The 23,417-nt window shown below is 46.7% G+C and overlaps 1 protein-coding gene across 1 annotated transcript in view; it reads right to left on the bottom strand.

Moving 5' to 3' along the window:
* COL4A2 (collagen, type IV, alpha 2) overlaps positions 1-23,417 on the bottom strand; it is a 218,161-nt gene that overhangs the window by 151,348 nt on the left and 43,396 nt on the right. The window contains exon 3 of the mRNA XM_015414706.1: positions 15,649-15,729. Coding sequence (XP_015270192.1) covers positions 15,649-15,729 — 81 coding nt within the window. The remainder of the gene's footprint in view (positions 1-15,648; positions 15,730-23,417) is intronic.

The raw sequence follows: 23,417 nt of genomic DNA, 5'->3' as shown, positions 1-23,417 counted from the left end.
AGTAGAGGCCTGCAGAGGCAGATTTTCTTAGGCAAGCTTTATATCCATTTAAAGTTTTCATCCTACAATTCCTCCAAGAAGTTCTGCATGACTCACACAGTTCTTCCCTCTTTCCCTCTCCACAACAACCCTGAGAGTCAGGTTAGGTTGAGAGGACATGCCGGCTCAAGGACATTCAGTGGGCCTTATGACTGAATGGGGAGTTGAACTGGATCGTCCTAGTCTGATACTCTAACCACTGCAACTCACCTGAAGCAGAACTTCTAGGGCACTGGGTCACAACGTCGATACAAGCAAAAACCCCCGCAAAAAAACAATATTTTAAAAAATACTGACAAGTGCTGTATAATTGCATTAAGTAAAAATTCTGTGGAAAATATAGGGAAGCAGATCTGGATTTTAGGAAGTGCCTCCTATTTACAAGAGCAAATAATCAATGAATGAAGTTGCTTAGCTTGTAGAATCCTTCTCACAGAAGACGGAGGTCCTGTGCCTGAGTCGGAGCGGGCCAAGGGTAGGGATCCCACTCCCGACCTTTGATGGGGCACCGTTGGTGCCAGTGTCAGAGATTAGGAGCCTGGGAGTGCTCCTGGATGCCTCCTTGAGGCCCAGGTAGCAGCCACTGTGAAGTCAGCCTTTTACCATTTGCAGCTGATTAAGCAGCTGTTTCCCTTCCTTGAACGCAGTGACCTGGTAACAGTGATCCACGCAATGGTCACCTCGAGATTGGATTACTGCAATGCTCTCTACATGGGGCTGCCCTAGGGCTGGCAACCCCCCCGGCAGGGCGGAATTCCCCCCGCCCCGGAGGCCTGTTACCCGACGCCGGGGAATCCGGGCCCGGGGGGAACTCCGCCCCGGCGTGCGCGTCACCGGAAGTGACGTCGCACGCTGTACGCTCCCCCTCCGGTCCGTTTTCAAGATTTGGCAACCGTGGGCTGCCCTTGTCCCAAATTCGGAAGCTGCAGCTGGTGCAGAATGCGGGAGCACATCCAGCCTGCCCTAAAAACACTGCACTGGCTGCCTATAGCATACCGGATTCGGTTCAAGGTGCTGGTTCTTACCTTTAAAGCCCTATATGGTCAGGGACCTATCTACCTAAGGGACCGCCTTTCCCCACATCTCCCCCAGAGAGCACTAAGATTGGACTCCCAAAACCGTTTGGCCCTTCCAGGCCCTACAGAAGCCAGGCTAGCAGTGACAAGGGCCAGGGCCTTCTCGGTGGCGGCCCCGTACTGGTGGAATGAGCTCCTGGATGACATCAGGGCCCTGTGGGACCTGCTACAGTTCCACAGGGCCTGTAAAACGGAGTATTCATACTTAGCTCTCTTAATTCTTACACAATATTAATTGAGCTGTATAGTATTTATATAGTATACACATACAGTACTAATGTGCGACATGGCATATTTAACATTTTCTGTTCCATCTCAGCTTTCATTCAAGGCAGCTTAAAAAAGTCAAAACTCACTGAAATACATCTAATACCAATACTGGCTGAAAACAGGGATGAGCCAACACTCTTTATTCAGATCACATTTTGGTTGTAAATTTGCACACAGTATCCTCGAACACTCGAAAAATGTCTTTTTGAGTGCTCAAAACTGTCCCAAACAGTATTGCATGACATGGGAGTGTTCTCACTTACAATGCTTTCCCCGTAGCTGTTGCCTGCCTCTTAGCTGCCAAATACATATTGTGGATGACTTTTGAAAAATAAACGTTTCCAGCTTCTTGGTGTGTGTGTCTGTGTGTGTGTGTGTGTGCAGGTGCATGGAAAGGAAGCGGTCTGGCTTGACTCTCTTATCTAGCCTTGCCATTTTACTTGGCTGATTCACCTCATGGATTTCGAAAAGAGATGTTTTCCTCGATTATCTTGATCCCTCAAGGCGGTAGGGGAAAGGCAGAAGATGCCAGACTTACCCCTCTAGCCCAGACTAGCTGCCTGATCTCCACAGCCAAACATGTTTGTGATGAGCCCAGTGTTCAAAACTGGAAGGATATTTTTTTGGGATTTCTTGCATGCTGCCCGCTTGGAAAAGAGAATTCAATCCAGCGAATTCCGAGCACGTGCCAACAGGACGAATGCCACCAACTAACTCGGTATCATTTTCTCATTAGGATGGTCGGAAGACAAGGAGGAATATGGACTTTTCAGAAATCAGAACGAATATTTGAATGTCTGGCATGGCTGCCTAATTTGTGTGTGAATGTGCCCTTGTATGTCGTGTCTATACATGCTAAATTCCGTCATCTAAACCTTGTTTAGGATGGTCCTGGGAGTGACACGCAGCACAGCGGGCTTCTTGTTGTGCCACCTTAAAAGTCTCTTTTGTTTATGCATATTTATAACATTTTTGCAGAATTCCTGTGTATTAATAGTAGGAGGCTGACCTTTTCTAGCAACGCAAGAAAGTCCCAGAAAGAGATCCAGAACAAACAAGGGAGGATATTCTTCAGCCCCTTTTCTTTCTTTCTTTTTTGGCTTCCTGTTTTTATTATTTACGGCATTTTTATTCTATAATGGCATATCGCTTGAGCATCAGAATATACAAGTCATTGCCCTGTTAAATTGAAAAAAAAATCTACTTTTTAGAGAAATTATTACTTCTCTACCCCAAAAAATGCAAGATATCTGAAGTACAGGAGGGGACCGTCCTTTGTGTTTTGTCTATTCATTTCTAGGCTATAAGGTCAAAACGAAGCAGATTTTCTCAGGCTGTTTAGATTATTCTGCCTGCTACCCCTTCTGTAGGAGGTGGGGGGAAGGGAAGCCTTGCTGGTTCCATGCTTGATCCCTCAAGGGACTGAGCAGATGGTAGGGTTAGGGGTGCCGGCAAGTCTGAAGGGAAAGGAATCCGGGAGGAGGGAAGTCTGGCCAGGGAGTTGGATATGAGGAGCAATGAGGGAATCAGTGGAAATAGGGTTAAGTTTTTGCCCCTCTTTAAATATACCCCTAGATATGGTTTTGTTTTTCATTCTTGAATTGCTTTCTAGATTCATAGCCTTTCTGGAGTTTACAGGAATGTCAGGTGTCCCCCCCCCCCCCCCCCCCCCCCCCGGCAACTGGTAGGAGACTTTATGGGGGGGGGCTTGCTGGCAAGATAATGACATTGCCAGCAGTGCGCTGATGTTGCTGGTGACATACTGATTTCGCTCCCTGTGAGCCTGGAAGTGACATCGTCATGTTGCCGTGGTTACTGTGGCACTTGGACAAAACTCTGTCCAGCAGTAATAATTAATAATTACCGTATGGCATTGTGCGTAGAATACCCAGGGGATCCTGAGATGGTCTGACAGCCCCAGGTTTAGTGCTGTGCTAGTGGAGAGCTAGACTTGTTTTTAGAGGCTGAGAGAGTTCTGAAAGAACTGTGACTGGCCCAAGGTCACCCAGCTGGCTTCAAGTGGAGAAGCGGGAAACTGAACCCAGTTCTCCAGATGAAAGTCTGCTGCTCTTAATCGCTACACCAAACTGGCTCTTGGGTAGCAATAACAGAAAGGTGACAGTAAAACGGGATAAAAATACAAGCGGACAAGTAAAATATAGTAAAAGCGGCAGAAAGCTCAGGACAGAAACATGGAAGGAATAAAAACAGCGCTCTCAAATAAAATCACATGGCAAGCAGCCAAGCAAAATCTTGGGGAGGATAAAAATGTCTTCACTTGGGACTGCAGATTTGGTGCCAGGTGACGCTCGGTAGAGAGGATGTGTCCAGATCTTGGTGCCACAACTGTGAAGGTCTTGTTTCTGATGCTGACACACCATGCCTCAGACAAGCGGAGGCATGCAGTGGAGGGCCTCAGCCAGTGATCTCAGCTGGAGGACAGATGTGGAATTTTGAAGTTCTTTAAAACTTTAATAATCGAGAAGCTGTTAAAATAATATTCTTAGAGTATTGTTTACTAGGAAGCAGGGCTATTTTGGGGCAGGAACGCACAGGAACGGAGTTCCGGCTGGCTTCATAGTTGGACACGCCCACTACAGCCAAAATCTCTGTGTGGGTGGCTACAGAGGGAAGGCCTGGAGAGCAACCCCCCCCCCGCGACTCTGAGGCAGGGGGGCCTGGAAGGATCAGGGAGGCATTTAAATGCCTCCCCGTGCCTTCCCCGGGCTGTCCAAGGGCCGGCTTGCCTGGGCTCCATGCAGCTGCGGGGCACCCAGGCAAGCCAAGAGAAGGCATGGGGTGTGGCCTAATATGTGAATGAGCTGTGCTGTCAGGGGTGTGGCCTATTATGCTAATGAGTTCCTGCTGGGCTTTTTCTACAAAAAAAGCCCTGCTAGGAAGTATAAAAGTACAATGATTTTGAAAATGACACACCTGCAGATTTTCTGGTTTGCTTGTAAATGTCACGTCTGATGGACAATGCTCACACATCTTTGGATTCATTTTTACCTCTCTTCGTATTTTCTTAAAAGATGGCTGATATTTAAAAATTTATTTTCAGTTGTTTATTCCACTTAAATGCTCGTGAAGTCTCTTATGTTCTGATCTGAAACTATTCTTGATTTTTAAGAGCAAAGCACATTTTCTATTTGATTCTTAATGGAGTTCAACAGATACTTAAGTCTGAAAACTGGAGTCCCAAAATAAATTCCAAAGAACCATTGTCTTCTAAAGAAAGTTAACATGAATACAAATTTCCCTTTTTCGTATGTGTTATCTCAAGTAATTGTACACAGATCTTTTACCCACTCATGCATACTTTAATAGTAATTCTCACAGCCTTAGACTATAAGTCCTCAAACTAGGAACTTTGGGAACTTTGAGAGAAGGTAGTGGGTTACCACCACATAATGGCTGCCACAGGAAGTAGGAACAATCACAAAATGGCTGCCACAGGGAGGCAATTACAAAATGTAGATTCGAAGCCAAGCATCCTACTACGATGGGGGGGCAGTCATTTACTCTGGAAAGTCTTCTGAAGCACATCTTGATCAAATGAAGTGGAGGGCAGCCAGCGTTTGCTTTGGGGAAGAAGCAAGTAGACACTAGGAAATACACTGTGGGGATCCCCACCTTAATACTCTCACTGACCTGCCAACTGGGCCAAATCATGGTCCTTGTCTGGATGCAGTGACACAGTCACGTGATTCTTCTGAACACCCAACTCTTGATTCCAAACATCCAACAACTGGGCTCATCGGATTAACAGCTGCTGGCAGTTCCCGGCCCTAAGGACATCCATTTAGCCTTTTTGGCTCTGGCTCCGGCCTGGTAGAACACTCTCCCGGTTGAGATCAGGGCCCTGCGGGATTTGTTTCAGTTCTGCAGGGCCTGTAAAATGGAGATGTTCCGCCGGGCCTTTGGTTGAGGCGATGGGTGTCCTGTTATTCTGGCTTCCCCTGCTCCACCCCCCTGACCTGGTATGTTCAGTGACTCTGAGAGGTGATTGGCCACTGCCCATTGTTTAATTCTGGGCATATTTTATAGGCCTGTAGGAGCATTATGCCCTATGTTTATCGGTCATCTGGATTTGATTGTTCATTGTATAATTGTAGTGTTGGAAATATGTGTGTGTTGCAAGGTCTAATTCAGTCACTATAGGTTAAATCTGTTTACCTTGTGGGCTATTGTTTAGACTGACCTGGAAGGGAAACCTGGTTCAGAGCCAATGGAAAGAAAGCCCGGGAAATCTAAGTCTGTTTACTCACAATCATTGGTTAATGTATTCACACATTTTCTATTTGATTCTTAATGGAGTTCAACAGATACTTAAGTCTGAAAACTGGAGTCCCAAAATAAATTCCAAAGAACCATTGTCTCCTAAAGAAAGTTAACATGAATACAAATTTCCCTTTTTCGTATGTGTTATCTCAAGTAATTGTAAACAGATCTTTTACCCACTCATGCATACTTTAATAGTAATTCTCACAGCCTTAGACTGTAAGTCCTCAAACTAGGAACTTTGGGAACTTTGAGAGAAGGTAGTGGGTTACCACCACATAATGGCTGCCACAGGAAGTAGGAACAATCACAAAATGGCTGCCACAGGGAGGCAATTACAAAATGTAGATTCGAAGCCAAGCATCCTACTACGATGGGGGGGCAGTCATTTACTCTGGAAAGTCTTCTGAAGCACATCTTGATCAAATGAAGTGGAGGGCAGCCAGCGTTTGCTTTGGGGAAGAAGCAAGTAGACACTAGGAAATACACTGTGGGGATCCCCACCTTAATACTCTCACTGACCTGCCAACTGGGCCAAATCATGGTCCTTGTCTGGATGCAGTGACACAGTCACGTGATTCTTCTGAACACCCAACTCTTGATTCCAAACATCCAACAACTGGGCTCATCGGATTAACAGCTGCTGGCAGTTCCCGGCCCTAAGGACATCCATTTAGCCTTTTTGGCTCTGGCTCCGGCCTGGTAGAACACTCTCCCGGTCCCGGTTGAGATCAGGGCCCTGTGGGATTTGTTTCAGTTCTGCAGGGCCTGTAAAATGGAGATGTTCCGCCGGGCCTTTGGTTGAGGCGATGGGTGTCCTGTTATTCTGGCTTCCCCTGCTCCACCCCCCTGACCTGGTATGTTCAGTGACTCTGAGAGGTGATTGGCCACTGCCCATTGTTTAATTCTGGGCATATTTTATAGGCCTGTAGGAGCATTATGCCCTATGTTTATCGGTCATCTGGATTTGATTGTTCATTGTATAATTGTAGTGTTGGAAATATGTGTGTGTTGCAAGGTCTAATTCAGTCACTATAGGTTAAATCTGTTTACCTTGTGGGCTATTGTTTAGACTGACCTGGAAGGGAAACCTGGTTCAGAGCCAATGGAAAGAAAGCCCGGGAAATCTAAGTCTGTTTACTCACAATCATTGGTTAATGTATTCAGGCGATTTCCTTCTAGGGGTCAAGAAGAAGAAGAATCTCCATTGTTGCTGTTGTTGCGAGACCGTGTAGCCTTAGGTCTTTGTTATTTTTGTAGCTTTTCCTGTGTACCCTTCCCTTAGAAATAAAGATTTTTACACAGAAAGAAATGCCTCCTCTCCAGTGAAGCAAAGATCCATTGCAAACTTTGAATATCTGAGTATTTTTGTCAATTTTTCCAACATGTAGAAGGTTTTATCTATTGCTTTATTTGTACTTTTAATCACTGTAAGCCACCCTGAGCCCCGCTTGCAGGAAAGGGCAGGATAAAAATCCAACTAATAAATAAATAAATAAAGTGTGCCTACTACTTTTATTGTACCACCACAAAATAGTTATTGGCAACAGAGGAGCAAAACTGTCCGTAGCAGGTGAAAAAGCCCAAAATTTGTACATGAAGTGAAGCAATAATACAGTCTCTGCAATCCTCGCAGACAGAGTTGGCATGAGTCAGCTCAAAGGATGCATACGAGTCAGCTCAAAGGGTTCATATGGCTCATTTGCCCTATTAGTAATGTAGGAATGGCACTTCTGAATATGCTGGGTGAGAAAATGAGTTAAGGGAGCAGGGAGAAGCGAGTCCCCTACAAATAACAGGACCCCTCCCCCCAATTCCTCCAGTCCTTTCTCAAATTGCCAGGGGAGACAAGTCCTTCCCCAATCCATCTCCTCAGAGGAGACAGAAAATGAGTTAAGGGAGCGGGGAGAAGCGAGTCCCCTACAAATAACAGGACCCCTCCCCCCAATTCCTCCAGTCCTTTCTCAAATTGGCAGGGGAGACAAGTCCTTCCCCCATCCATCTCCTTAGAGGAGACAAGTCCACCTGCAGACATGCTCTATTATGTCAGTTTTGGTTCTAGGGATCAACGGACATGCTTAGCTTTCCAGCAATAGAAAACAATATATGAAGATAGATACCTCTGTCTTCCTTCATCTACAGTTGGAAGTCAATTCAAGCAGCTCGAAGACTCCTGTTCTTCTCATGACCTAGTAACCCTCAAAACCCATCTCATGAAATGGAGTAACTGGTTGTCTCTTAAAATCCGGAAGGGATCTGATTGGAGATGTCAGGTGTTCCCTACTTTTCCAGCTGTTAGGGAGGGGAAGCACCTGGAATGAGGGGATTGGGACAGTATGCTGTAAGTGAATGAGATTTAGGCAGGAAAAGGTATATGTGTGTGTGTGTGTGTGAGAGAGAGAGAGAGAGAGAGAGAGAGAGAGAGAGAGAGAGAGAGAGAACAAGAGAAAAGCTGTATTTAATGGAAGAAGAATGACTGAAGAGAGCGTGGATTTTCACGTCTATTAAATATTTCCACTTACAGACTGCTAACAGCAGCAAAAGAGCCAGCCAAGTTTATATATTTCTTTAAGATTTCATCAAATGTTGGCAAAGCGCTTTTTTGAAAAATTCCCTTTATATATTCCCAGCCACAATCCATCTTGCGTTCCCTGCGTAAACCTCCTCGAAACAGAAGCTTCACGGCTTCAGTTGATGCGGCACATATGTTGCTCGTAAATTACTACTGAGCTCCTTTACTAGCAAAACAATTTAAGCAACTATTTTAATGACTTCTGGAAAGTCTAACAATGTGAATCAACTCTCCTGCCTTTATCTTAATTAATACAATCGTCAAAGGGAGGGGATCCCACCACAAAAAGGCCCTGATTGGAACAGCAACCTCTCTGCAAAGGAGCTCTTTTTCATTATTAGGCCTTATTATCCAAAGAAGGGCTGATTAACTCAAGCACTGCTGGACAGATGACTCACATGGAAACTACAAAGAAAGCGTTTCAATAGGCCCTATTTTCTCACTCTCTATGGTAAGATCAAAACACTCCATTAATTCACGCTGCCTCTGAAGTTTCTAAATGAATTAATGAGGCAAGCAGCTATACAGTTGACAGTGTTCATTGCTAGAAGATTCTGAGAAGACCCAGTTACGGTCTGGAGAAAGTTACATATCCAAAGATCATTTTTTAAAAAAATGCACTAGGTAAATTAGCCAAATACATGGTTTTGTTCACTTCCCGAATGGTTACAGCTGTTAAGTCTAGCTTACTATTGGTTAAAAAAAAAAAACCCAAACCCCCCACACCATCTCCACAGCACTTCAAACCCCGTAATAAAACGCTGCCGATTTGACAACTGCATTATTCTAATTAACCCAATGTTCTCTTACAAAGAGGTATACATTTTTAAAATAAGCAACAGGTATCAAACAGCTGAGTCCAAGTATGTGGATCCTTACTCATGAGGAGGAAGACACTCTGGACTGTGGGATGGGAGGCTACGAAGAGGTATTTAGATCTTGGGGGGGTGTCAGTGTTGTTGTATGAAAGAGAGCTGCTGTGCCACAGTAAAGAGAGATATCTTTGACAATTCAGTCTAACAATATCCCTTTCCAGAGAGATATTCCAAGGGGGCAATGAATGTGCATGGGGGGCAGGATTTCAACAGAAAGATCCACTCCCCCCCCAACCTATACAGGTTTATCGGAACTCATTAACACACAAACAGTTCCCTTCACGTGACCAAGACCAGCGTTCCCTCTAAGCTAAGCTAGTGTGAGCTAGCTCACAGTTTTTTACCCTCCGGCTCTCACATTTTTGTCTCAGCTCAGGAAGGATGGCTCCAGAGTAAAGTAATTTATGCCGCAGCCAAATCGCTCGCTCACAGCTTTAATGCCAGTAGCTCACCAACCAGAATTTTCGCTCACAAGACTCCACAGCTTAGAGGGAACACTGACGAGACCCCCAGCAGTGTTTCCAATTCCACAGAGACAATCCTCCTCCTAAGCACACAGGCTCTAGCCATGTATGAAAATGGGGGGTGGGGGGTGGAGACTCCTACCCCTCCCCTTATACACATACATGAGTACCTCCACCTCCTAATATCTGGAAAGATCTAACACATGTTTGAGCCTGCAGGCACCTTTGCAATTCTGACACAGGGCAGTGGGCACTGTAGGAGGAATTGTAATGTATTGAAATGATTACATGAATCACCTCATAGGACTCCCGTGTTAAGCTTCGAGCCAGACCAGGGCTCCTCTGAGCGAACTTCCTATTGGTCGCTTCGTAACAGCGACCAATCAGAACGGTACCATTCCCTAGGAGGGAAAGACTCCCATTGGTCTTTATTCTAGCAATCTCATTGGTTGTTATTTGTAAATAGGCGTGGCTACATTAGCCCGGTTATGTTTAAAAGGAGCATAAGCTCCCACTGTTTTCTGTTCTGGTTTCTTACTGAGTTAGTGCTTGCTCGTTACTTCCAATAAAGCTGAATCACTTGCTGAATCACTCTAAGAGTCCTTTGTTAGTGCGATCTAACAATTGGCGACGAAGGTGGGATGTTAGAGCAGGTAGGCAGCCCTGCGGACATCCACACTTCGGACTCGGAAGAAAGCGAGCAGAGCACAGCAGCCGATCCGGCGGAGGCGCCACCAGCTCCGGTGCACAAGTCTCCCACGATGGCTGGAAGCCAGAAGTTCGAGTGCTTCGAACCCTCCTCAGAAGACTGGGACTCCTACCTATCCAGGTTCGAGTTCCATCTGGAGACACACGACATTACAGACGAGGCCAAGAAACGGGCGTGCCTCCTGAGTTCCTGCGGGAAGGGGACCTTCGACATAGCCAGGTCGTTGGTGGCCCCAACTGATATAAAGACTGTCACCTACGCTGACATCACGGAGAAGCTTAAGGCTCACTATTCTCCACAACCGTCGGAGATCGCCTGCCGGCACGCTTTTTACAAGCGGAACCAGGCCGGAGGCGAGACCATCGCAGATTTCGTGGCGGCCCTTCGCAAAGCCGCACGGCCATGTAATTTCCACAACGTGGAGGAAGCCCTCAGAGACCGTCTCGTCTGCGGTCTCAAAGATGAAAGGCTGCAACAGAGGCTGTTCGCCCGCACCACCCTGACCTGGGCAGTGGCCTACGAAGAGGCCATGGCCGCGGAAGCAGCGGAGAAGTCCACGAAGGAGGTCCGCCAGCGGGTGGCAGAGCCCAGTATACACGCTCAACGAGACAGCGAGGGCGAAGACGCGGATGATGACGTCAACGCGGTTCGAGGCAAGCGGACCCCAGCGAAGACTACCAACGTCAAGCCTTGCTCCGGTTGTGGCGGGAAACACCAGCGCGACTCCTGTTGGGCTCGTGATGTCGACTGCAGAGCGTGTGGGCGGCGTGGTCATCTGGCCAGAGTCTGCAGATCAGCAAAGAAGGATCCCTCAACTAACAACCGGTCAGCGCAGAGGGGCACTCCAGTCAGCACCCAAGGCAAGACCCGTTCCTCAGCATCGGAAGCAAGCTGCCAGTTGACGGCGACCTTGTCGAGCGCATCGGCCGTAAATCGCACCAGCAGCCAGGGCAAGATCACCGTGACTCCACTCCTCGACGGCCGACCCTGTACAATGGAGGTGGACTCAGGATCGTCCGTGACGGTGATTTCTGCCGCGTCCTGGCGCCAGTTGTTCCCGAACCGAAGCCGGCGGCGGCTCCAGCCTGCGGGAACCAGAGTGTCCGACTTCCAGGGCAACCGAATTCCCTTGGCCGGACGGGACTCTGTTACTGTTGAGTATAAGGGGAAATGTGTTAAACTGTCATTCCTGATTGCAGAGGGAGACCGGGTTAACCTGCTAGGGTTAGATTGGTTTGAGCCATTGGGCATTGGTATTTCTGGGATTAACAGGATGTCTGAAAATAAATGGGGCATGCTGTACGACCTGTTCCCTGATGTATTTGCCGAAGGGTTGGGGAGGTACAAGGGCCCCCCGGTTGCGTTTGACTTAGATCCGTCAGTCAAACCTATTAGGTTGAAGTATCGGAAAGTACCTGTGTCTCTCAAACATAAGGTGGAAAAAGAGATTGACAAACTAGTTGAGCAAGGGGTTTTAGAGCCAGTACCATACAGCAAATGGGAGACCCCGATCGTAACCCCTGTCAAATCAGATGGGTCCATACGACTATGCGCCGATTACAAATGTACGATTAACAAGGCGCTGCAGCAACATTCGTACCCGGTCCCGGTAATAAGCCACATTTTGGCTTCCCTGGGGGGTGGCAAGATTTTCGCCAAATTTGACCTGGCCCAGGCATACCAGCAGTTGCCTGTCACCCCGGAGGCTGCCGAGGCCCAAACAATTGTAACCCACCAAGGGGCTTTTAAAGTGAACAGGCTGCAATTCGGGGTCAACGTAGCACCTGGGATTTTTCAGGGCCTCATGGAACGTCTACTAAGGGGGGTACCTGGCACAGTGCCCTATTTTGACGACGTGCTGATTGCGGGCGGGTCTGAACAGGAACTACTGGACCGGGTTAAAGAGGTCCTCAGGCGTTTTCAAAATGCCGGTCTCAGAGTTAAGCGCTCAAAATGCACGCTCGGGGTGGAAAGTGTGGACTTCCTGGGGTTTCGCATTGACGCAGAGGGAGTCCACCCCACGGATGAGAAGGTATCTGCAATCCAAAACGCCCCCAGGCCGGTGAGTAAGAAGGAGCTCCAATCCTTTTTAGGACTCCTGAATTTTTATCATGCGTTTTTACCGCATAAGGCATCAGTGGCGGCCCCTTTGCACGCGCTTTTGCACAAGGAGGCAAAATGGAAGTGGGGGCAGGCCGAGGAAAAGGCTTTTGTGGGAGTCAAGGAGCTGCTGACATCTAATGCCGTACTCACGCATTATGATGAACACAAGCTCCTGGTGTTAGCTGCTGACGCTTCACCTTTTGGAGTAGGCGCAGTTTTAAGCCATCTGATGCCTGATGGGAGCGAAGCGCCTATCGCTTTTTATTCTAGATCACTATCTGCGGCAGAGCGGAACTATGCCCAGATAGACAAGGAGGGTCTGGCGTTGGTAGCGGCTGTCAAAAAGTTCCATGATTTTATTTTTGGCAGACGATTTTTGCTGGTCACTGACCACAAGCCGCTACTGGGGATTTTTGCGCCCGATAAGCAATTGCCAAACATCATGTCCCCACGCATGCTTAGATGGGCGATATTTTTGCAGGCTTATGATTTTGACTTAGAGCACCGGCCTGGGAAAGCGATTGGGCATGCGGATGCCCTCAGCCGGTGCCCGGTGCCGGACATTGGCGCAGACCCTGCCCCCGCCTGTGAGGTCTTGGCAATTGAGGAGCTTCCTCGACCCCCGGTATCATCCAGGGACATTGCAGCACACACGGCCAAGGATAGCGTGCTGTCCCGAGTATTAAACTGGGTTTGGAGGGGGTGGCCGGTTGGAAGCGTTGAACCGGAGTTCGGCCCTTACAAAAGCCGTCAAAATGAACTATCCATTTCTAAGGGCTGTGTATTATGGGGGAACAGGGTGGTGGTTCCTGACAAACTCAGGACGAGAGTGTTAGAGTCGCTGCACGAGGGTCACCCCGGTATGGTACACACCAAAGCGTTGGCCAGAGGGTATGTCTGGTGGCCGGGGCTGGACAAAGAGATCGAAGAATGGGTACGAGGGTGTCCCAAATGCCAGCAAGTCAGACCCGATCCCCCACAAGCTACACCCCAAGGCTGGGAGTCATCTGGTAAACCCTGGGCCAGATTGCATATAGATTTTGCTGGCCCTCTCCAAGGGCAAATGTTCCTAATTGTGGTGGACGCTATGTCCAAATGGCTGGAGGTCGTGCATATGAAATCGACCACATCACTTGCTGTGATCCATGCGCTCCGCCGACTTTTTGCCACCCACGGGTTGCCTGACGTCATCGTCAGTGACAACGGGCCTCAATTTGTGTCTGAGGAATTTAGGCTCTTCCTCACGAGTAATGGCATACGCCAAATGACTTCGGCCCCTTTCCATCCGGCATCTAATGGCCAAGCCGAACGGATGGTCAGGACGGCCAAAGAGGCCCTGGGTAAAATGGACGAAGGGGACTGGAGCCAGAGGCTGGGCTCCTTTCTTTTGCTGCAGCACACCACCCCCTGTAGTGCTACAGGCCGTAGTCCGGCCGAATTGTTAATGGGGCGGAGACTCACGACCCGTTTGAACCGAATGCACCCAGACCTCACTGAAGAGCAATCCGAGCGTACCACGGCGCAACCGAAGGTGCGCATGTTTGAAAAAGGGGACAAGGTTTTCGCACGAAATTATGCAAACGGGCACTTATGGCTTCCTGGGGTTATATCCGACTCTGTGGGTACTCGAATGTATGTGGTGCAGTTAGCTGACGGTCGAATATGGCGGCGCCACATAGATCAGTTAAGGAGACGTTGGGCTAGGGACAGCGCTGACTCTCCGACGGCTGAATCCCCTGATGTCGAGTGGACACCCCCAGAGCAGGCGGTGAGTACCGAAAGGCCCGGTACTGTCCCCGAGTCAGGGCAGAACCCTGTGTGCGGGGCTGAAATCCCAGTCGAGTCTGTGCCTGATCCAGGCTGTAGTGAACCCCACTCTGACCCACAACCTTGTCTGCCCATGGAGCCTGCACCGCTCCGCAGGTCCCAGCGTTCGCGGCAAATGCCGACTTATCTGAAGGACTATGAGTGTAAATACTGTTGGAATAACTGATGTACAAAGGTTGATTGCATGTTTGTAAATAATAAAACAATTGGGATGATGGCTTAACTTAGGGGGGAGGAATTGTAATGTATTGAAATGATTACATGAATCACCTCATAGGACTCCCATGTTAAGCTTCGAGCCAGACCAGGGCTCCTCTGAGCGAACTTCCTATTGGTCGCTTCGTAACAGCGACCAATCAGAACGATACCATTCCCTAGGAGGGAAAGACTCCCATTGGTCTTTATTCTAGCAATCTCATTGGTTGTTATTTGTAAATAGGCGTGGCTACATTAGCCCGGTTATGTTTAAAAGGAGCATAAGCTCCCACTGTTTTCTGTTCTGGTTTCTTACTGAGTTAGTGCTTGTTCGTTACTTCTAAATAAAGCTGAATCACTTGCTGAATCACTCTACGGTTCCTTTGTTAGCGCGATCTAACACTTAACCCACAGGGGTCTTCAGTTTTGTTCAGCTGGTGAGCAATGCTCCCTCTACGCTGTGGAGTCTTGTGAGCAAAGATTCTACTTTGTGAGCTACCGGCATTAAAGTTGTGAGGGAGCGATTTGGCTACTGCAGAAATTAGTTCGCTCCGGAGCCATCCCTTCCTGGGCTAAGGCAAAAAATGTGCAAGCTGGAGGCTAAAAAAACTGTGAGCTAGCTTACACTAACTCAGCTTAGAGTGAATGCTGCTTGTGAGTGCTTCTGGGATTTTGAGAACAGGCTCCACCATAAAAGGGCTGCTGTGGTGGCCTGGATGAATCACAAAAGGGTGGGAGGTGGCAAGTTAAGCATCTTCCTACAATGGAGGCACCTGTGACAGAAAAAAAGGAGGAGATTGTTTTGTACCTGGCCCTTCACAACCCGAAGGAGTCTCAGAGCGGCTTACAATCTCCTTTCCCTTTCCCTTCCCCTTCCCCTCCGATGCCTTTTAATCTGTACAGCCAATGAGAAGCCCTGCTGGGTAGAAGCCCACCTACTTTCTAAAAGCACTTGGTGGGCACCAGGAATGGTGTCGGCGGTTGCCATGGTACCCGTGGGCACCACGTGGGGGACCCCTGATCCAACATAACAGTGCAGGGACAAACTATATTATATTTTGGTACAAAAGAGGCTTACTAATTCAGTTTGTCTTGTTCGTATTTAAATGTTTGAAGAAAAAGACAGAGAGCAGCCATATACCTAGACCTTATGTCCTCTGGACTTCACCACATTTTGGGCCTAGCCATTAGGGCAGAAGTGTGAGGATTCTTTGTGTAACCAAACATCAGTACTCACACGAGCTCCTTTTTCTGGGAAACATTCACATCCTCCACTACAGTCTCTTCCAGCACAGGGTCCGGTGTAGGATTTTCCTCCCTGGAAAACAAAAACAAAGCACAAATTTAAAAGACAGTTAAATAACAGGACAGCTTACAGGTGTGGGGGGGGGGAGGGGCCAACATGACAGCAACCCTGAATCAAATGAAGAACGACTGAGTGACTTGGGTTTCATTCAGCAATCCCAAATGGAACGATATTAGATTACTTACAGTGCAATCTTCAGGGGAATTATACTCTTCTATGCCCACTAATTTAATGGATTTAAGAAGGGTTTATAACTCTTACTTACTTATTTATTATTTACATCCCACTTTTCTCCTGGATCAGGGACTCTCAAAGCAGCTTTTCGTAAATCCCCCCCTCACTTAGTCCCCACCACAATAACCTTGTGAGGGTAGGTTAGGTTAGGCTGAGAAATTGTTACAGGCCCAAGGACACCTGGCAGGCTTTCATGGTCAAGTGAGGGATTTGAACCCTTGTATGCCAATAAAGGATATTGGAATTGGAATTGGATTTGAACCCAGTCATTGCAGAACCAGCTTTGTGCAGTGGTCAAGAGTGACAGACTCTAATCTGGAGAACCAAGTTTGATTCCCCACTGCTCCACATGAAGCCTGCTCGGTGAGCTTTGGCCAGCCACAGTTCTCTCAGAACTCTCTCAGCCCCTCCTGCCTCACAAAGTGTTGTGGGGAGGGGAAGGGAAGGCAAATGTAAGCCACTTTGAGACTCCTTAAAGGTAGAGGAAAGTGGGATATAAAATCCTCCTCCTCCTGTCTATCTACTATACCACACCAAGCTCTCAACTCTGTTTAGTATTGCACTGTTCGAGCTATAGCAATTTGCAGTCAATGTCTGCTGCAAACATTTTTAAGTATAATTCACTCGTCCACTGCAACTCGGAAATAATTTTAAAAACAAAACAGTGCCAAAGGCAAAATGACATTTCCTTACAACAAACAGGGATGGAAAACGAAAGCTGCAAAAAAACAATATCCCTTGATGCTGAACAAGTAGTTACATACTCTGAAACAAGACATCATTGGAAGGCACTGAAAATGTGATCAGCTTCGCAAGCGGCCAAACAATACAGCCTGTATTCACTCCTCCCTGAGTACAGATGATTCCCTTTAATGTCAACGCAAGTCCTGGTGTGTATCTTTGGAGCGCAGAGCAATCTTAATGAAAACCATCAACCCACAGACAGGGACAAAACTTACCATTTATGTACAAACAACCCAAAGAATGTATAATCACTGGTGGTGTCCCAGATTTCTTTTTGTGAAAACGAGGAAGACATCTTATTACTCGAACGATTTATGCAGAAACAGAGGCATTAAGTGATCTGCCCGAAAAGCAAAAGACTGCATGTCCTCTCCTTTACACATTCTCATAAACCTTTTGCCCCAAGAAGTTATTTCTTACACAGTGCAGTACAGGCCCCGCAATCCACAGGCAACTCTCTTAAAACACAGTTTCAAGATTCCAGCAAGAATTTTCGAGTTGCCGTGAACGAAACTTCGTGAAGCACAATTCAGAGGCCAGAAAGATCTCAGTTGCCTTAAACTGTTGCACACTTGCACATTTATTTTTGTGACAAACTCAAAAACGAATCAACCGTCTAACCCAGGGGTCTCCAACCTTTTTGAGCCTGCGGAAATCTGCACAGCCAACCAAATCTCCAGTGGCCTTGCTGGACAAAAGTGCCACCTGGCCCTGCCCACTTTCTAAACACACTTGGTGGGCACCAGAAAAAGTGTCAGCAGGTGCCATGGAAATAGTTAAATTCAGGACTGGAACAGGGACATACACAGAAATTTTACTGGGACTGTACTGTTCTTTAATAATTCCATTTGTTTTCGTTGTCATTCTTACTGCAGCTTTTCATATTCTTTACTCTGTTTATTTATTTCAACAGGAAACACTGTTCTCCCTGAAACATTTTTTAATTTCATACCCTATTGGTTAGAAAAGGGGAGGTGTCCTTCACCCAATGGATCCTTTCTGCCAAATTTCAGGCAGGCAGCAGAAAACGGACCTTTTAGAGGCAATTAAACTTACTATCTTGCGCTGTGGCATGGAAGAAGAAATATAGGGAGCACCTTCATAGGCATATCCTTAGGGCTGGATTTAGATAGTTTGAGGATGTATGGGGCTAATCAAGGCAGCCTTGAGTTTCTAACATCAGAAAAAACTCATTAGACTTGCCAGGGGAAAAAAATAATCACATATTCCATCCAAATTTAAATTCAGCTCCTTCCTGTCCCTCCGGTTCCCCACCCCTCATTTCTAGCACATGTTAATTCGCTGAGCCAAGAGGAACCATCGCAGACATGCCCTTGACAAGAGAAGAATTCAGCTATATTATGCCAGGAGGAAGGGGGGAACCAGATATCCTGCAGTTCAACTCACTCCCTTATTTTCTGGACCTGCTTTCTACTCCGAGGCAGAATTTCCCAGCCTGAGCTCGGTTGCTGCTGTGGTGAGAACTATTCTGTCTCTGAGGAAGAAAATAGAGGTAGCCATGGCTAGCCCGATCTCATCATATCTCAGTGGTTGGCCCTGGTTAGTATTTGGATGGGGGTAAGGTAAAGGTAAAGGTTCCCTTGCTCGAAAGCCAGTCGAATCCGACTCTAGGGTTGCGGTGCTCATCTCCGTTTCAAAGCTGAAGAGCCAGCGCTGTCCAAAGACGTTTCCGTGGTCATGTGACCGGCATGACTAAACACCAAGGCGCACGGAACGCTGTTACCTTCCCACTGAAGTGGTACCTATTTATCTACTTGCAATTTCTTGCTTTCGAACTGCTAGGTTAGCAGGAGCTGGAACTAGAGACGGGAGTTCACTCCGTCATGCGGCACCTGGGTCTTGAACAGCTGAACTACCGACCTTCCACAGCCTGCAGTTCAGCGCCTTAACCACTTGAGCCACCGCAGCTCCTTTGGATGGGGGTCCACCGAGGAAATCCAGGATTGCTATGCAGAGGCAGGGAATGGAAACCGCCTCTGAATGCCCCTTGCCTTTAAAACCCTAAAGGGTTGCCATAAGTCAGCTATGATGGCAATAATTTTTGTCCATCTTTGTTCTCATTGGGAATGACGCCACCTTCTCCACCACCGACCCTCGGTTAGGATGCGGCCTGCTGGGGCATTAGGCAATGGGTTGGCTCTTCAGCCAGTTGATGGACAGGGGAGAATCTCTTCCACCTCCTGCCTTTTCTGGAGCCTTCAAAGCTTTTTTCAGTACAGCTGCAGCACTGCACTTTGGTACACCATGGGGAATGTTTGTCCTCAGCATGCCTGCCTGAATGCCAAAACAACATTCCTCCAGGACATGGTGCACCTTGGAGGCAAGCAGGAGGCGAAGGCACAGCAGGGAAGGGAATGCGTGGCAGTGGTAGAGACAGGCTCTAGGGCAATGATTCTCAGGGTCTCGGGAGCCATATGTGGCCCTTTGATATACCACTGGTGGCTCTTCCAAGCACCATTCCCCAATGTGACATGTGTTTCAGGAAATGTGACACCTGTTTCATGAAAGTGGGCAATGCCCTTGCCCAGTGGAGTCTGTGGTTGGCAGATAGTTCCCACCTTGAAAAAGCCACCAGAGGAACAGGTAAGCTGTGAGCCTCCCTGTGGCTCAAGTCTCATTCCAGGGATGGAAGTAAATGTGGCCCTTTTGGTTGAAGGTCATTGCAAAAGTGGCTCTCCATGAGCCGTGCAGTGAATACCACTGCTTTAGGACAAAGAAACAAATGCATTATGGTTATAGTAGTAACTCCACTGCTTTCCCCTTTCAGTTTCAGGAACTAAACGACTATAATCATTTACTTCACTTTTTTTCATTTGTTTTGAAATCACAGCATGGAAAGAGCAGCTGGAACAGCACGGGGTAAAGGGAAACTCCCGTCTTGAGTGGACTTTCCGCCATGACGGCACTGGCGCTTCCAAGAGCTTCTTCCCGGGAGACAGCCAACATCACAATCCCACCATACGAAATGCCAGACTGTCAAACCATCAGCCCCATTGTCCTTACCGCACAGAAGAAACACCCACCGGGTCTAAACCATGGACTGTTCACTGCCTCTGTACCAAAAATGATCAGGCTGGGAAATCCCTGGCCCCTGTTGGGTCCATAAGTGGGCACACCTGGTACAGAGTCTTGCTTTGGAGACTTGCTCAGAAAAGAGACAATCAGCAGAGGGAAGATGGAAAAGTGTCTTCCCCTAACATCCTCTGCTCCCTCCTTCTGCCATGAATTCTCATGATTTCTGCTCGTTTATGGTTCACATCAGCCTGCTGGTTCTGGGGCAATCCAGCATCCTCAAAGAGATGAACGTGCTAATCCACAAGACCGTGGCTTGTGGATTCCACACATACCTCTGAAACAAAAACATGAGCAGCTCAAAGCCCAATGGAATCAGTCAGTGACCTCAAAGGTCACTAATATCTTTAGAGCTAAGTCGGGGGCGTGGTTGATGGGTACAGCCAGCCCCTACTGTATAGTCCTCGGCTCTAAGAATTCATAATGAGTCGAACTTATTTTGATGGTAAAATGTTACCAGATTTACTAAGATTTTGATGGTAAAATGTTACCAGATTTACTAAGAATTCATAATGAGTTTAACTTTTTTTGATGGTAAAATGTTACCAGATTTACCCGAAAGGAACACATCCCTACAAAAAGCTATATACTCACAAAAATTATTACTGGGCATAACTGTAATTCGTGTATGAATGTAACATGACTCCCTCTCTATTTTGATAACGTGCTTGTAGGGAAAAAACCTTATTTGAGTAGATAAGCAAAATAAGTGACATGTTATCACCGTTTGTAAAGGTTTCCTGATGTTTTTACTTGTGTTTTCAAGTGTCTTACTATGGTGGCTTTGTTATGGCTGAAACAAAACCGAAACTTTTTTGGCTCGAAATCCAGTTCACGCAGTTTCAGCAAGCATGTAATTCAGTATTTTTTCCTGACAGGAACATACCCCCAGAAGGAATCTGGAGGGAGAATCAAACTCCTGCCACTGAAACGGCCTTAAAAATTGGTTTAAACATGAATGAGCCCTTTGGCAGGGCGGAGTGAACAGCAGCAGAAAAGCAAGGCCTATTCGCCAAGGCTTCACCACTGTTCTGGAGGGGACATGTCTTCCTGCAGAAGGACACTGTGTCCTTGGACAGGCAGTGCTCATGAGGATGGGAAAACGCTATCTGGCAAGCAGTCAAAGAGGAAGGGAAACTTGGGTGTGGATGCGCTCTGGGACTGTTCGAGGAACTATTTGGCTGAGAATTCTGGACAGTAAGATGAGGATATAAGACTAGGTCTTCCTTTACCTTGGATACGGCGGGGTACATATTTCGACATTAGCACAGAGGCCACAATGTTGCTTCAACAGAATAGAATAAACATAGAAGGTTTTATGTGCACCCCTCTACCACAGGTCCCTGAGGCCAAGAACCACCATATGGACCCAACAATAAAGTTCGTGCCGCGAACAAAGTAAAATCTATTCTGTTGACAAATGAAATCTAGTTCTTCAGTGCGCACCCAACAATGGATAAAATACCCATCACTGAAGCCTATAAAGCCACAATATATAATTCAAGAAGGATAATCATTCAGTCATAATGGCACCATAAAAGCCATTCATCTCTCACGTCCCTCAGTAGATAAATATGATTTGACCAGGTGCCTGAAACAAATTAAATTAGAGAAATACTTGAAGGGAAGATAATTCCACCTTAATCCACAACCTGGGAACCAGTGGCTGAGGAGAACAAGCCAAAATGGAATCCAGAGAAGATGGTTGGGAAGGCTGATATTCTAGAGGGAGTTCTGCTGCCTGCCTTAGATGGGAGAGAGTCTTTGTTTCACAGACTAGGTTAAGAGTTTAGGGGAAGCGTTGACCTGAAATTTATCCTGGAAATACAAATTAACACTGTGGCTAAAAGAGCAATCCTCAACAGGTCTACTTAGAAGTAAGTCCCATGTTATTCAATGGGGTTTACTCCTTGAAAACATCCTTAAGTTTTGTAGGCTAGGGCTTGTTCTTTCCTTCTGTTTCACTTAGGTATGTATATATGTGTTGTTAAATCACAACTGACTTAATGGCAATCCTAGCAAGAGGCTTTCAAAGCACGTGAGAAGCAGAGGTGGTTTGCCATTGCCTTCCTTGACAGAACCTTCCTTGGTGGTCTCCCATCCACATACCAACCCGGATTAGCTTCCAAGATCTGACGGGATTGGGCTAAATCTTCCATTCTTCTGTTTCACTTAACACAAAAGTTATATTCCTTTTAGCTGATCTAGCCATGCTGACCCATACTATGGTAATGTTGAGACTAGACTATTATAACACACTCTATGTGGAGCTGCCCTTGAAGTCAATTTAGAAGCTGCAGTTAGGGGTGTGAAAAAAAAACCTGGTATTTTTCAGGTTTGAGCATATTGAAACAAAAGAAAAAAAATCAGTATTTTCCAATATTCCCGAATCCCAATATTGGTACGGTATTTGGATTCAGGATTTTTCATAAATCCTAAAGGTTTTTTGTTCCATTATACCCTATGGGCACCATCACAGTCACTAGCCCCCATATGGTATAATGGGGAATTGATCCAGGGGGTATCCGTGAGGCTATTTCCTAAAAACAAAACCCCACCAAGTTTCAAAAAGATTGAACCAAGGAATCCAATTCTATGGGCCCCCGAAGAAGGTGCTCCCATCCTCTATTGTTTTCAATGGAAGGGGGAAGGCATTTGAAAGGATCCTGGTCCCTTTAAATACCTTCTCCAAGCTGCGAGTTCACCCTGAAGGTGTTTAAAGGAACTGCAATCTCTTTAACTTTGGCTATCCAGTGGTCCTGAAAAATCCTGAATATTTTCAGGATTTTTTGAGCTCAGCTATTTTGGATAGCTGAAAGAATACTTAATGTATATTCAGCTGAATGAATAGTCGAACAACATCAATAAGATATTTTTTGGCTATGTTATCAGCTTGGATATAGCCAAATGCACACCCCTAGCTGCAATTGGCTCAGAATACAGGTCAGAAATGATGGGTCTAGACATTTTGTTGCACTCATTCTGAAGTCTCTACATGGGCTTCCTACTTGATTCTAAGTTCAATTCAAGGTACTGATTCTCACTTCTAAAGTGCCAGAACTTGGGCTTCTTCATCAATTAGGACCCTCATATCTAAAAGACCATCTCATCCCCATGAACTCAGGCAGCACCTCCTTTCAGTCCGGAATGGGAATCCCCAATTATAAACTTCCACCACCTAACATGATCAACAGGATCAAAGGAGGTCCAAAAGAATGATGAAATGGGTCAAGATGATCCATCTCTTCCAACCAAGCCCACAGTTCCATTGCCACCATTCACTCAAGTACTTTGCACCAAAAAGACAATAGTCATTCAGATAATTTGTGTCCACAATGGGCTTCTTTAGGATGGCTCTCTAGAAGTCTTTCATGAAGTCTCAATGTTCCCATTGAGAAGAAAGGCCACAAAAATTACATCATATACACCCATCGGCATCCCCACTGTGCTGGAGGGGTTGTGGTGAAATTGGTTCGTATAGGCACTGTTGGTGGGACTTGTGCACACGCCAAGGCTTTTTGGCGACTCATAGTTTATCACATATATAACATTACTGCTTTCCATCTACCATTTGACAAAGAATCCTTATTGTTAGGTACATGCCAATTTAGCCCTTCATTCATGCTTCA

Source organism: Gekko japonicus, unplaced genomic scaffold (genome assembly GCF_001447785.1).
Source record: "Gekko japonicus isolate JY-2015 unplaced genomic scaffold, Gekko_japonicus_V1.1 scaffold1311, whole genome shotgun sequence".
Taxonomy (NCBI): Eukaryota; Metazoa; Chordata; class Lepidosauria; order Squamata; family Gekkonidae; genus Gekko; species Gekko japonicus.
Note: the sequence above shows the minus strand (reverse complement) of the source record. Positions and strands in the feature narration are given on the sequence as shown.